Source organism: Elephas maximus, chromosome 27 (genome assembly GCF_024166365.1).
Source record: "Elephas maximus indicus isolate mEleMax1 chromosome 27, mEleMax1 primary haplotype, whole genome shotgun sequence".
In the NCBI taxonomy this organism is placed as follows: Eukaryota; Metazoa; Chordata; class Mammalia; order Proboscidea; family Elephantidae; genus Elephas; species Elephas maximus.
The window spans coordinates 1858721-1872527 of record NC_064845.1 but is presented as its reverse complement, the minus strand read 5'-3'; the positions used below and the strand labels follow the sequence as shown (position 1 = coordinate 1872527).

Genomic DNA, 13807 nt, shown 5'->3' with positions numbered 1-13807 from the left:
GTTCACGGGTGCAGAGCCCCGGCCTTGCAGGGGGCGCCCCAGTTCACGGGTGCAGAGCCCCGGCCTTGCAGCCGGCGGCGGCTGCGCCCGTGTGCCCGGCAGACGGCGCCAGAGCGCAGGCCCGGCCTCGTGACCCGGGTGCAGGGTCCAGCGGGCGGGACGAGGGGCGGGCGCGGCGCCGCGCGGCGCTGGGGCGCGTCGGGGCGCTGGGGCGACACTCAGGCCCGGGAGCGACGGCGGCGGGCGCGGGCCGGACCCGCTGCAGCCATGGCTGGGCCGGCGCGCCGCTGCTGCCTGGGCTGGGACTTCAGCACGCAGCAGGTCCGGTCACGGGGGCTCGGCCGGCGGGTGGGCCTCTCCGCGACCCCGGGCGGGCTGGGCCGAGCCGGGCGGGCTGGGCCGAGCCGGGCGCGCGCACCCCCGGGGTGCCTGCCGGTGCCGCCCGGGGTGCAGACGCCGGCCCCCGGAAACGCCGGGCGCCCCCGTTGGGTCCCCGGGCACGTGGTGGGGAGGTGCCCAGAGGGGCGCGGGGAGCCCCCGGGCTCGCGCGCCGTGGTGGGTGGGCCCCGAGGGCGCTGCTGCAGTGAGGCTGGAGAGCAGATGGGCGGGGAGAGCGCACACGTGCCGCACCCAGTGACCTGGAACCAGATCACCCTAGAAACTTTGTTTTTTTTTTAAAGTGCAGCGGACACAACGCACAAATGGACTTTCCTCTCCATGTGACAGCCCTCGGTTGGCCCCAGCGTGCCAGGGTCAGCGGGCCGAGGACTTCTGGCCCAAGGGCGGGCGGTGCTGCTCCCAAGACCCCAGAGACAGGGGAGCAGAATCAAAACGTGGTGGGCTAGAATGGCTCCTTTTTTTGAAAAGTCAAACCTCTGTCCTCAAATGAGTTATGAGAGGCAGCCTTTGGCCAGTCCGGGACCTGAACGTTCTGCAGTTCCCTCGACGAACTGGTTTGCTTTGCTAGACCTCACTTTCCCCATTTGCCCAGGAAAGGAGTCGTACTCCTGAGCTTGGCCGTCCACTCGCCACACTGAAACATCATGTGATCGTGGTCTGTAGAAATAGCTCACAGGCCTGGCCTGGTCCCACAGACCACCGCAGGTGTGGACCCCCAAAGACGACTCCAAGCCCTGCCTCCCATTCTTTCCCTTTTAGGACTCTCTTGGGTCTGCTTAAGGGGCCCTGGTGGTGGTGTGGTGGTTAAGAGTTCAGTTGCTAACCAAAAGGTGTGCGGATGGAACCCACCAGCCGCTCTTTGATAGAAAGATGTGGCAGTCTGCCTCCGTAAAGATTCCAGGCTTGGAAGCCCTATGGGGCCATTCTACTCTGCCCTGTAGGGTCTCTGTGTGTCAGAATTGACTGAGCAATGGGTTTGCTTCGGTTTTGGGTTTTGGCCTGCTTGCCAGGCACAGGAACCAGCTTATCTGTGATCATCCACCTCTAGAAAGTCTGGGCGTTGACTGTTTGGGGTATAGTTTCCTTGAGATACTGGGGTGTTTCCACTTAGCCTCAGCTTCCTCATTTTACTAAAATCTTTGGGTGTGTCCCCCCACACGAGGCCCTTCTGTGGGCATGAGGTCTCCAGGCCAAGCTCCTCCTGGGGTGCTGGGCCTCCCCTGGTGACGTGAGTACCCCCTTATACCAGTGTAGAAGCTGGGGAAACACTACATGCCACTTCCTAAAATGCCTTCCAGGTGAAAGTTGTTGCTGTTGGTGCAGACCTGAATGTCTTCTATGAGGACAGTGTGCATTTTGACAGAGACCTTCCACAATTTGGGTATGTATGTGGTGTGCATGTGGAGCGGGCGGTCAGTTTTGGGGTCCTCCCCTAATCTCTTGCATTCTCAGATCACACTGTTGTGGCTTTGTTATACAACTGCAGCAGTGGTCATCTTGGTAGAGCCCTCAGAGTCTCTTTTCCTAGGCCTGAGTGTTCTCCCCCATCCCGTCCCAATTCTTTTCTTCCTTCTTTTCATTCATTCATAGGTCAATTGAAACTTACTTTGTTCCAGGTACTGTGATAGGTGCTGCAGATTTGATAGTGAACCAAAAACTTCCCATTGAGTGAGTGTCTTAGTCATCCAGTGCTGCTATAACAGAAGTACCACAAGTGGTTGGCTTTAACAGAAGTTTATTCTCTCACAGTCTAGTAGGCTAGAAGTCCAGATTCAGGGCGTCAACTCCAAGGGAAGGCTTTCTCTCTCTGTTGGCTCTGGAGGAAGGTCCTTGTCATCAATCTTCCCCGATCTAGGAGCTTCTCAGCACGGGGACCCTAGGTCCAAAGGATGCGCTCTTGTCTTGGCACTACTTTCTTGGTGGTATGAGGTCCCCACATGTCTCTCTCCTTGCTTTTCTCTTTTATGTCTCAAAACAGACTGGCTTAAGACACTATCTAATCTTGTAGATTGAGTCCTGCCTCATTAACGTAACTGCCACCAATCCCATCTCATTAACATCGTAGACATATAGGGACAGGATTTATAACACATAGGAAAATCACATCAGATGACAGAATGGTGGACATTCACACAGTACTGGAAATCATGGTCTAGCCAAGTTGATGCACATATTTTTTGGGGACACAGTGCAGTTCATGACAGTGAGGAAGGCTGATATCAAAGAAACTCACAAAAGAGTATTTCGTTATAAACTCAGAGAAGGCCTCTGAAGGAAAAGAACTCACTTTTCCGAGTGCTTATTATAAAGGAGTCACTCCATAGTTTGGGCGGGGGAGAGGTGGAATTAGGGAGCATTCCTAGGAGAGTATTGCTTAAGCTGAGATTTGAGTGAGGACGATCAGTCACCTGATGGAAGGGAGAGGGCATTCTAGGTAGAAGGACAGCAAGTACCAAGGTTCTGTGTCAGCAAAGAACGTGGCTAGGGAGCTGAGAGGGAGGTGGAAGCTGGGCTGGGCCATATAGGCCATGGTATGGATTTTGTCTTTATCCTGAAGGCCATGGATAGCCACTGAAGTCTATGTGTGTGACACATTGCATTTGTGCTTTGAAAAGATGCCCCTGGGTACAGTGGGAGAATAATTGAGGGTGTGTGGCAGGAGTTGATGTTCTCTACTTTCTGAGGTGGAAGCTTAGATCATTGATTGGAGATCTTTCTTCTTCTCTAATACATGCATTTAATGCTATAAGTTTTCCTCTAAGTACTGCTTTTGCTGCATCCCACAAATTTTGATACATTGTATTTTCATTTCATTCAAAATATTTTTAAATTTCTCTTTGAGATTTCTGTGACCCATGGTTAAAAGTATGTTGTTTAATCTCCAAATATCTGGTGATTGTCTATCTTTCTGTTATTAATTTCTAGTTTCCTTCCATTGTTGTCTGAAAACATTGTGTGATTTCTGTGCCTTTAAATGTGTTAAGGTGTGTTTTATGGACCAGAATGTGGTCTCTCTTGGTGAATGTTCCATGTGAGCTTGAGAAGAATGCAAAGTGTGCTGTTGTCGAATAAAACACAAAACAAACTTGTTGCCATCGAGTTGATTCCGACTCATAGCGACCCTCCAGGACAGAGTAGAACTTGCCCGTGGGGTTTCCAAGGAGTGGCTGGTGGATTCAAACTGCCGACCTTTTGGTTAAAGTATTCTGTAAATGTCGATTAGATCAAGTTGATTGATGGTGCTGCTTTGTTGCTCCTTGAGCTGTGAGGGGTGATGTCTCCAGTTATGACCGTGGGTGAGTCCATTTCTCCTTCCGTTCCATCAGTTTTTCCCTTAAATATTTTGATGGTGTGTTGTAGATGTATTCACCTTTAAAATCTTATGTCTTCTTGGAGAATTGACGCCTTTATCAGTATGAAGAGGTCCCTGGGTGGTGCAGGCAGTTTGCAGTCAGCTGCTAACCTAAAGGTTGGAGGTTCGAGCCCACCCAGTGGCACCACGGGAGAGAGGCCTGGCAGTCTGCATCTCTAAAGATTGTTGTTAGTTGCTGTCGAGTAGCCTCTGACTTAGGGTGATCTCATGTGTGTGGGGTATGGTTTTCAACGCTGTGACCTTTTGAAAGCAGATCACGGGGCCTGTCTTTTGAGGCCCTTCTGGGTGGGTTTGAACCGCCAACCTTTTGGCTGGTAGCTGAGCGCCTAAGTGTTTGTGCGGCCCGGGGCTCCTGTGAAGACGACGGTCAAGAAGAGCCTGGGGAGCAGTTCCGCCTTGTAACACACGGGGTTGCTGTGAGTTGGCGTCAACTCGGTGGCAACAGGTTTTTTGTGTTTTTAATTTTTATCGTGCTTTAAGTGAAAGTTTACAAATCAAGTGAGTCTCTCATACAAAAACTTATATACGCCTTGCTACACACTCCCAATTACTCTCCCCCTAATGAGATAGCCCGCTCCCTTCCTCCACTCTCTCTGCTCACGTCCATTTTGCCAGCTTCTAACCCCCTCCACCCTCTCATCTCCCCTCCAGGCAGGAGATGCCAACATAGTCTCAAGTGTCCACCTGATCCAAGAAGCTCACTCCTCGCCAGCATCCCTCTCCAACCCATTGTCCAGTCCAATCCGTGTCTGAAGATTTGGCTTTGGGAATGGTTCCTGTCCCGGGCCAACAGAAGGTCTGGGGGCCATGACCACCAGGGTCCTTCTAGTCTCAGTCAGACCATGAAGTCTGGTGTTTTTACGAGAATTTGGGGTCTGCATCCCACTGCTGTCCCGCTCCCTCAGGGGTTCTCTGTTGTGTTCCCTGTCAGGGCAGTCATCGGTTGTATCTGGGCACCATTTAGTTCTTCTGGTCTCAGGATGACGTAGTCTCTGGTTTATGTGGCCCTTTCTGACTCTTGGGCTTGTAATTACCTTGTGTCCTTGGTGTTCTTCATTCTCCTTTGATCCACGTGGGTTGAGACCAGTTGATGCATCTTAGATGGCCGGTTGCTAAGCATTTAAGACCCCAGATGCCTCCGTGGCAACAGGTTTAATGTTTTTTGGGTGAATTTATCAGGATGAAACACCCCTCTTTATTCTGGATAATTTTCCTTATTCCAAAGTCTGCTTTGTCTGAAATAAATATAGCTACTCCAGCTTCTTTTGATTTCTGTTAACGTGGTATATCTTTCTCCATCCCTTTATTTATTTTATCGTGCCTTAGGTGCCTGTGGGGCAGTTCTGCTCTGTCCTATAGGGGTCGTGATGAGACGGAATTGACTTGACAGCAGTGGGGTTCTATGTAGGACAAATGGTGCTGCCAAGTCCTCCTTCTTGAGGACTGGTTACCATTTGTCTTGAGGGCATGTGTGAAATCCGTTGCATTTGCTTGGCTGTGTAAACCCATGGCCATCAAGTTGATTCCGACTCATCGCTACCCTGTAGGACAGAGAAGAACTGCCCCATAGGGTTTGCAAGGAGGGGCTAGCGGATTTGAACTGCCAACCTTATGGTTGTTAGCAGCCAAGCTCTTAACCATTGCTCCACCAGGGCTCTGCTTGGCTATATAAAAGGATAGAATTCCTTTCTGTCCCCTCGGTGGCTCGCCTGTGATGTACATCATCTGGTTTAATGCTTACTCAATAGTAAAATTGTTTTCTTCCTCTTCGACTTTCGTGGCAAGTTTGTCTGGCTTGGCAGGAGATTTTATTATTGATTATGCTTCCCCATCAATGCACAGAGTGGCAGAAAATTCGAGTCCCCTGACACACACATTCCCAGCTAAAGTTGAACCAGGTGACAGCGCCCTGCCTGCTTATCTTGGCTTTCACACTGTAAACAAGTGTCCTTTTCATGGTCTGTTTGGCGCCATGTTTTTCATGTTTTTGTGCTTTTTGTTGACGATTTTGCAGTTTAAAGAGGTCCCCAAGCCTACTGCTGAAGTGCTACCTAGAGTTCTTAGGCACAAGAGGGCTGTGATGGGCCTTGTGGAGAAAATACGCGTGTTAGGTCAGCTTCCTTCAGGCGTGAGTTACAGAGCTGCTGGCCAGGAGCTCAACGTTGATGAATCGACAATATACATAAATAAGGAGTCTTTAAACAGAAACACTCGTAAAACAGGGTTGTGGGTTGATAGGTCGATGAAAACGTGACCGAGGCTCACAGGGTCCCGAGCCTGTATTTCACCTGTGAGTAGACGTTCTGTATTCGCTGACTCGTTGTCCACGGTTCCTTTATAGACTGGGATAATGAGAAGTGGGGGTATACGGTTTCAAAACTCTCCTCCCATTCTGCGGGTTTTCTCTTCCCTTTCCTGATGGCATCTTTTGGAAGACAAGGGTTTTTAATCTTGATAAAATCCAGTTTATGTGTTCTTTTGTTGCTTATCCTTTTTGTGCAGTGCTTGTCAGATTTGAGTGTCAATTTTATATTACTTCATAAAAAGAATTGGGAGGTTTTCCTTGGTTTTAGGTTTACTTCATAAACTTTATGTTTATTCCATAAAAATAAGTGGTAAGTTTTCCTTGTTTCTGTCACAATTTAAGTAGTATTGGAAGTATTTGTTCTTAAGTGTTTGGTAGAATTTTTCTGTGAAGGTATTTGGGTCTGGTGTCTTTCGGGGGACCTGGGTAGCTCTGTGCCTGCTTTACATTTTTTAACTTTTTTTTGACTGTGACATTTTAGAGCTTCAGATAGGCAAGAGTGAGCTATGTTGTTGGGTGCTGTCGAGTTGTTTTTTTGACTCAAAGCGGCCCCATGTGACAGAGTAGAACTGTCCCATAGGATTTCGTAGGCTGTAATCTTTATGGGAGCAGATTGCCAGGTCTTTTCTCCCGTTCGGTGGGTTCGAACCACCAATTTTTTGTTCTCCTTGTAGGACCCAGGGTGGTGTGCATATCCACAAGGACGGGCTGACGGTCACTTCTCCCGTCCTGATGTGGGTCCAGGTAAGCACGGGGATTCCTGTCCTTCTTATGTCTCCCAGCCTGTCTCGCCTGGCAGGCTTGGTGATTTGCTGGGAAGCCCAAAGGTGGCAGCTCATGAAAGTGTCTGTTGGGACGAGGTCCTCAGGGGAGAGTGGAGTCTGCATGGTTCTGGGGTAGGCTTAGGCTCAGCTGGCGCTCAGCACTCCCTGGCTGAGAGGACAGTTACTGGCAGGTCCTCCAGTGCCATCTGCAAAACACCACAGGACACATCCTCCCTGACCACTCTGCAGTCTGGCCCTGTGCCCTCCCTTCCACCCTCACATCCAAACACAGCCCTTAGTGCCTAGCCCCCAGGCCTGTCAGCTTCCAGGCTAGATCAGGCTAGATCCATCCCAAGCCAGGCCTGCCTGTCCAGGACCAACGAGATCTGGGTGGGCCATGGGGTGAGGACCACACAGGCAGGCATGGTAGGAGCTGCCTCGTATACAACAAGGGGCCTGATTCCCTGAACCTGGATGCCAGCCAAAGTCAGCATTAGTGTATCTGCCAGAGCTTTTTTCAGTCCTCCGGTACCCATTTCGCCAATTCCCTGTATTAAATTCGTTCTGTTAAAATAACTAGTAAGGGCTGTTTTTTTGTCAGCCTGACCCTGACTGAGATATTGGAGGGTTAGGGTAAAGGTGGTTTTCAGCCAGACAGGCAGGTAGGGATACACTTCAGGGGACACACAGATCACAGGGCAGTGGTGGTAGTGGGTTACAGGCGATGGTCAGTGTCTGGGGGGGTCCCAGTGATGATGTCAAGGACATTTGGTAGGCCAAAGCCTTAACGCAGGGAGGCAAGTTGGGGGCTAGAGGACCAGGGCGATTTCTAATTCTGAACAGCCCCCCAGGACCGGTCCCTATTCCAGCTGTGTGCACCCGCTGCTTGAGTTGGCAGCCAGCCACAGGCAGGACTGAAAGGAGCCCTGCAAACATAGGGTAGGGGCACTGGGTGAGCAAAAGCTGGAGGGGATACTGGCTTCTCTACCCTCTAGGAGACACAGAAGCCCAGGTGAGTCTCTAACTTCCTCCTCTGAAATCTTAGGTAAAATGTGGGGCTGTGCTGGGCACCACCACCCATCCCACCCATGGGGTCTTTCTAGAAAGAAGATGCCATCCAGATGGTGGAGGGTGGATGGGGGATTGGGACAAATGGCCACCGTCTCCACCCACTGCCCCCCCGACACTCCACCTTGTACTCCTGGACACGGGAGTTGGCCCCGGAGCCTTGCTCTGATGGGGCCCCACCTTGGTCTTCAGGAAAGTCTCTATTACAAGATAGATCTTGATACGGTGGGTTGGAAATGCAAATAAAAGAAAACAAAATGTGTGCCTCCCTGTTTTTTGCTTTTTCTGAGTGCTCCTAAGTCCTAAATTGGAGAATAAGTTGAGGATTGGCGGTTTATGCTTCTGCTTATTTAAAACGTTTTTTAGCGTAGTTCACCTTTTTATTTGGTTGACACGACTTGTTTAATTAGTTTATTCTAGTGCCTAAAAATCCCGAGTCATCAGTTACTTCATCTTCTGTCCTGGAGCTCTTGTGTATAATGGCAGGCGCTTATGTTTCCTTTTGGAGGTTTGCGTATTTGCCTAACTCACTGGTTTATTGTAGTCACGGTGGATTCTGTTTTTCTTCTCAGGCTCTGGATATCATCTTGGAGAAGATGAAGGCTTCAGGCTTTGACTTCTCTCAAATCCTCGCCTTGTCGGGGGCAGGCCAGGTTCGTTTATGGCTCATTTATGGCTTGTGGGCAACAGTGTGGGTGCTGAGGCGATGGCGCCCCAGGAAGGAAGATGCTCGTTCCCAATAGCCGCTGCACACATTTTGTTAGTTAAAATCTCTACAGCTGTTTTACCTTGGTGGCCGAGTAACTTAGCTCCTTCCAGAAGGATCTGAGACAATTCTTACAATTAAGCGTTATATAAAACAGGACACTTGGTTAAAAAAACCAAATAGAGGTTCTCGGAACATATGGGGTGCCGTGAGTCGGAATTGACTCAATGGCAGTTGACAACAACCCAGGGGATAGAATGGGGGCAGTGGTGGTTCTGTGTTAGAGTTCTCACCTTCTGTGCAGGAGACCCGGGTTCAATTCCCAGCCAGTGTGCCTCCTGCGCGGCCACCACCTGTGTTGTTGTGACACTGAACGGGTTTCAGTGGAGCTTCCAGACTAAAATGGACTAGGAAGAAAGGTCTGGAGATCTACTTCCAAAAAATCAGCCAGTGAAAATCCTGCTGGATCGCAACAGTCTGATCCCATTGTGTATGGGGTACTGTGAGTTGGGTGCCAGCTTGGCGGCCGCTGACGACAGCAGCAAAGGAAATGGAGAAAGTGTTGATATGAATTTATTGGGGCTGTTGAGGGCATTAAAATTGCTTTTATATTTCTCGGAAATAAAATGAAAGAAATTATACTAATAATGATAGTCGTTTTAGTGGTAGGAATAGCAGTAATAATCAGAGCAGAGAGAACATTTACTGAGCCCTGCTTCACATACATTGTCTAACTTAATCCTTATACTGCTTCTAAGCCATTGCCGTCGAGTCGATTCCAACTCACAGCGACCCCACAGGACAGAGTAGACCTGCTCCATAATGACTCTATGATGTGGTACTGTGGAGTGGTTAGCACAGGGGTTCTGGGAAGACTGCCTGGGTTTGATTCCTGGCTCTGCCGTTTACAAGCAGTGACCTGGGGCAAGTTACCCAGCCTCTGGTAACACCGTATGCTGTAGGACCATTGCCCGTGTTAAGTGCACAGAGCAGAACCTGGTACCTAACGAACCCTATTTAAGTTTTACCTACTGTTTTTGTTATTGTTGCCATTTACCTGGGGAAACTGAGGCACAGAGAGGCGACGTCACTTGCCCAAGGTCACATGGAGGGAAAGGGGAGCCAGCACCCAGCCCCGTCTCGTCCCCTGGATCACTTTGCTTTGCTGGAATCACGTCACACCGCACCAGATGACCATGTTTTCACATCCTCAGTTGAGAGCGTTCACTGGTTTTTCTGAAGTCTTATGCCCTTGCCTGATCTCAAACCCAACAGTAGTTTGCTGTTCGGTCCTCCTTAAACTGAAGAGATTCCCTGGGTCGTCTTGTCCACGTCTTGCACCAGAACCTCAGGCCTGGATGCTCATCTGCCTCCTAGGCACTGCCTGGCTCCCCACTCACCGAGCTCTTAACCACTGCGCCACCAGGGCTCCACCTCAAACTTACCGTGTCCCAAACTGAGTGCTCCATCTTCCCTCAGACCTCTTTTTTTGGGTCTCTTTCTCAGGGATTTCTCCCTGTCTACACTGGGCCACATGTGGAGCCCTGGTGGTGCAGTGGTTCAGAGCTCAGCTGCTAACCAAAAGGTCAGCAGTTCGAATCTACCAGCCGCACCTCGGAAACCCTACGGGGCAGTTCTGCCTGTCCTATAGGGTCACTGTGAGTTGGAGTCGACTTCGACAGCAATGGGTTTGGTTTCCCACAAATTTTGAAATGGACGGGGTGGGATTCCTCCCATTTATAGGAATGAAAACTGAGTCTCTTAAGGGCAGCCGGCCATGAGATGAAGAAGTGGCCAGGCAGACTTGGAACCCAGTTCTTTGTTGTGTGCTCTGGGGGTTCTTCCGAGCCTCCAGAAAGCTGTGGCGTGGTGTGTGCAGCTGCGTGAGCCCATGTCTGGGTTTTCTCCTGACAGCAACACGGAAGTGTATACTGGAAGGCCGGGGCCAGCCGGGCACTGACAAGCCTGTCACCAGACCTCCCATTACACCAGCAGCTGGAGGTAACTGCCCATGTGGCAGGAGATTGAGAACCTGTTCCAGAGGAAACATTTCACTGGGGAGGAGAAGGAGGCTTCCACACCCTGTGAGCCCTGAAGTCTGGGGCTTTTATGCCTGTTCTGCCCTGCCTCCCAAGTCTGGTCAGAGGGCCTGGGCTAACCCTCATTATGGGGGCCTCTCCTGCCCACCACCGCCCTGGGTCGCTTCTCCACCCAGAATCTCCCCTTGGTGCCTGGTGCCTCCTGGTGATGCTGCTGGGAGGTCAGGAGCTTTGGCGCCTCCTTTTCTCCTGGATCTGGAGCCTGCCCTTGACTGCAGCTGCAGCTCCCCACTGTGCCCGTTTCTTGCTGCTTGCAGTGCCCCTGTGCCCTCACTGGGGAACTTTTCTGCCTCAGGCTTTCTGGGGAGGGACTCCGTGGGCCTGGCTGAGCTTTGGGGCAGGGCTTGTCCTTGGGTTTCTAAGGCCGCATCGGGCAAGAGGTGCCCACAGCTGCAGTGCTGGGCGTGTGATTGCCAGAGCTGGTGTGGCTCCAGAGCCGGCAGACAGAGCTGAAGCCTGTGTGTTCACCTCTCTTTTCCAGGCCTGCTTCTCCATCAGCGACTCTCCGGTGTGGATGGACTCCAGCACCACAGCCCAGTGCCGCCAGCTGGAGGCCACCATGGGTGGGGCGCAGGCTCTCAGCTGCCTCACGGGGTCCCGCGCCTATGAGGTGGGCAGTGCCTGGGATGGGCTGGGGGCTGGCTGTGACCCCACCCCTGGGTGTCTAGGAGGACAGAGCTGGGTGGCCTGCCTCTGTGGGGATCCCACGAGGCTGTGTGTGTGTGTGTGTGCCAGCTCTGTGGAGTCAGGCCTGGGCACTCTGGGCCTGGGCTCTGCCAGGGCCCCCCTGCCCCCCTGTGGTACCTGGGGAGCAAGGGCAGGCCCCCTCTCTGTTGTTCCCAGGTCAGAGCTGAGGTGTGAACAGGATGGGGGTGACAATGGGAAATCGTGTCAGCCTTGTAAACTGGAGATAAAAGTAGGACTTCCTTTGGGGTTATGTAGAGGTTGAAAGGAATTGGTACATGTAAGACCTCTATGCAGTGCCTGGAAGAGTAAAAAAGAAGAGAGCCTTTACTGCTGGCCTCAGCAATAGTCCCGGGGTGGCCATGGCTGGCCTGGCTGGGTCACACAGCTCCCACTGGAGTAGAGTTTTGGGATAGGGCCAGCCCTTCCTAGCCAGTTGCTGTTGAGTTGATTCCGACTCAGGGTGACCCGTATGTGTCAGGGTAGAGCTATGCTCCATGGCATTTTCGTTGGTTGATTTTTCAGAAGTAGATTGCCAGGCCTTTCTCCTGAGGTGCCTTTGGGTGGACTTACACCTCCAAACTTTCAGTTAGCAGCCTAGGGTGTTAACTGTTTGTACCACCCAGGGTTTCCCAACCTTACTTGGGCCACGTGAAATAAGAAAAAAATGGGCAGGGAAAAATACATGAGTGCTCTGCACTGGCGCCCTCGGTTAGGGCGGTTATCCTGCTGGGTGCAGAGCAAGGATTATCCACTAGGAATTGTTGGGTCCTGCCATGAGAGAAGCCCTCCTGGGAAGGCCTGAGGAGTTAACTCATCAGCATCCCTGCGCCTGTGTGTGCTGAGCAATTGCTAAGTGCCCGGGCATTAGATTACCAAGAGCAAGGACTCAAAGGCCAAAATCCCGTTGCCTTGGGTGCCCCACAGATGTCAAGGGTTTTTCAGATCTGGGGCCTCTTAAAAGCTCCCGTGATACTAATATCCAGAGTGTACCATGGTGAACTCACTGTAGGGAACTGATCCTGCATCCTGTGTGTATTGGGGTTTCTAAGATTTGCACTCCTTTTCCAGCGTTTTACAGGAAACCAAATCGCAAAGATATTCCAGGAGAGCCCTGAGGCCTACTCCCTCACGGAGGTGGGTTAAACATTCATAAATATGTTTTGTATTGTGGTAAAAATAGACAAAACAAAGCCTTTGACATTTCACCAGTTTTTGTGTATGTCATTCAGTGGCCTGGGTTATATCCTTCGTGTTGTGCGGCCATTACCACTATTCTTTTCCGAATTATTCCGCCACCGTTAACCGGAGCTCAGCGCCCTCTAAGCGGCGACTACCTCTTTCCCCCTCACTCCCACCCCGGTGACCACCAATGGCTTCAATGACAACAATGTTTGCCTGTTTCACAGGAGGAGATCATACAGTATTTGTCCTTTTTGTTCTTTTGCGACGGACTTAAATTTCACTCAGCATAATTAAACCTTCATATGTGATTGAAGGTCGCGGCTGATTTTCTTTTACAGTACTTTACCTTTAGCATAAACCCATTGTGTGCATTGGCTAAAAACATTGAATAGCAGACATTTAAGAGCGCATTCAATTTGCTTTTTTTTCCATCCTTGGGCTCTTTCTGAAGAGGAAGAAAAGAACGGAAGGGTGAAGAGTCAGGGGCTCTCACGGGAGATGGGGTGAGGCCAGTGTCAGGGTGGGGGCAGTGGGACTGGTGTCTCCCTGTGACCATCTGATTAGGAGATCTGGGAGCCCTTTAGGCTGTGCCCACTCAGTGTCCTGTACTATAAATGAGGATGGCCACCACTCACTTGATTGGCGGGGGCTCAGTGTTTTCTTTGGAAATGTGTAAAGTTGGACCTTTGTGTCCCTGATTGAAAATACCATGGTTTGGGCCAGGTGCACCTTAGTCCTCAAAGTAAGATTAGCATACAGTTTATTTTTTAATGGCTTTAGGTTTTTTTTTTTTTTTTTAGGTTACAGATTACTCTATAGCATTAGCCGTTTATGTAGACTGCAGGTGGGGGATAAAAAACCTCCCCACGTTCTGTGTGTGGAACAGGGTGGACTTGGTGGGGGAAGCAAATGACACCAAGAGCCTGTGATTCCTGTGTGGAAACAGAGACCCCAGGCTGACATTTAAAATTCATAGTAGTTCCTCCTGGAGGGTCTGTGTAAACGAGGGGACCCTCATTGAGATGCGGTGACTCAAACACACCAGTGATCATGAAGATGGCACAGGGCTGGGCGTTTCGTTCTGTGATACGTAAGGTTGCCACGAGTCAGAGACGAATTGACAGCAGCTAACGACAATATCAACATAGTTTCTCCAGCTGTTGTTTAGGGTCTGTGGCTTCTGCGGGGCCAACTTTCACTTAGTGGGAACCCTGCAAGTGTTTC

At 50.8% G+C, this 13807-nt stretch overlaps 1 protein-coding gene across 4 annotated transcripts in view; it reads left to right on the top strand.

Moving 5' to 3' along the window:
* Positions 1 to 213: 213 nt before the first annotated feature.
* Positions 214 to 13807, top strand: part of XYLB (xylulokinase) — a 69284-nt gene continuing 55690 nt past the window's right edge. For all 4 annotated transcript variants that reach the window (XM_049870883.1, XM_049870882.1, XM_049870881.1 and 1 more), the window contains exons 1-7: positions 214 to 321; positions 1698 to 1780; positions 6752 to 6821; positions 8482 to 8562; positions 10530 to 10616; positions 11196 to 11324; positions 12470 to 12535. In XM_049870883.1, coding sequence (XP_049726840.1) covers positions 268 to 321; positions 1698 to 1780; positions 6752 to 6821; positions 8482 to 8562; positions 10530 to 10616; positions 11196 to 11324; positions 12470 to 12535 — 570 coding nt within the window. In that variant the 5' untranslated portion in view covers positions 214 to 267. The remainder of the gene's footprint in view (positions 322 to 1697; positions 1781 to 6751; positions 6822 to 8481; positions 8563 to 10529; positions 10617 to 11195; positions 11325 to 12469; positions 12536 to 13807) is intronic.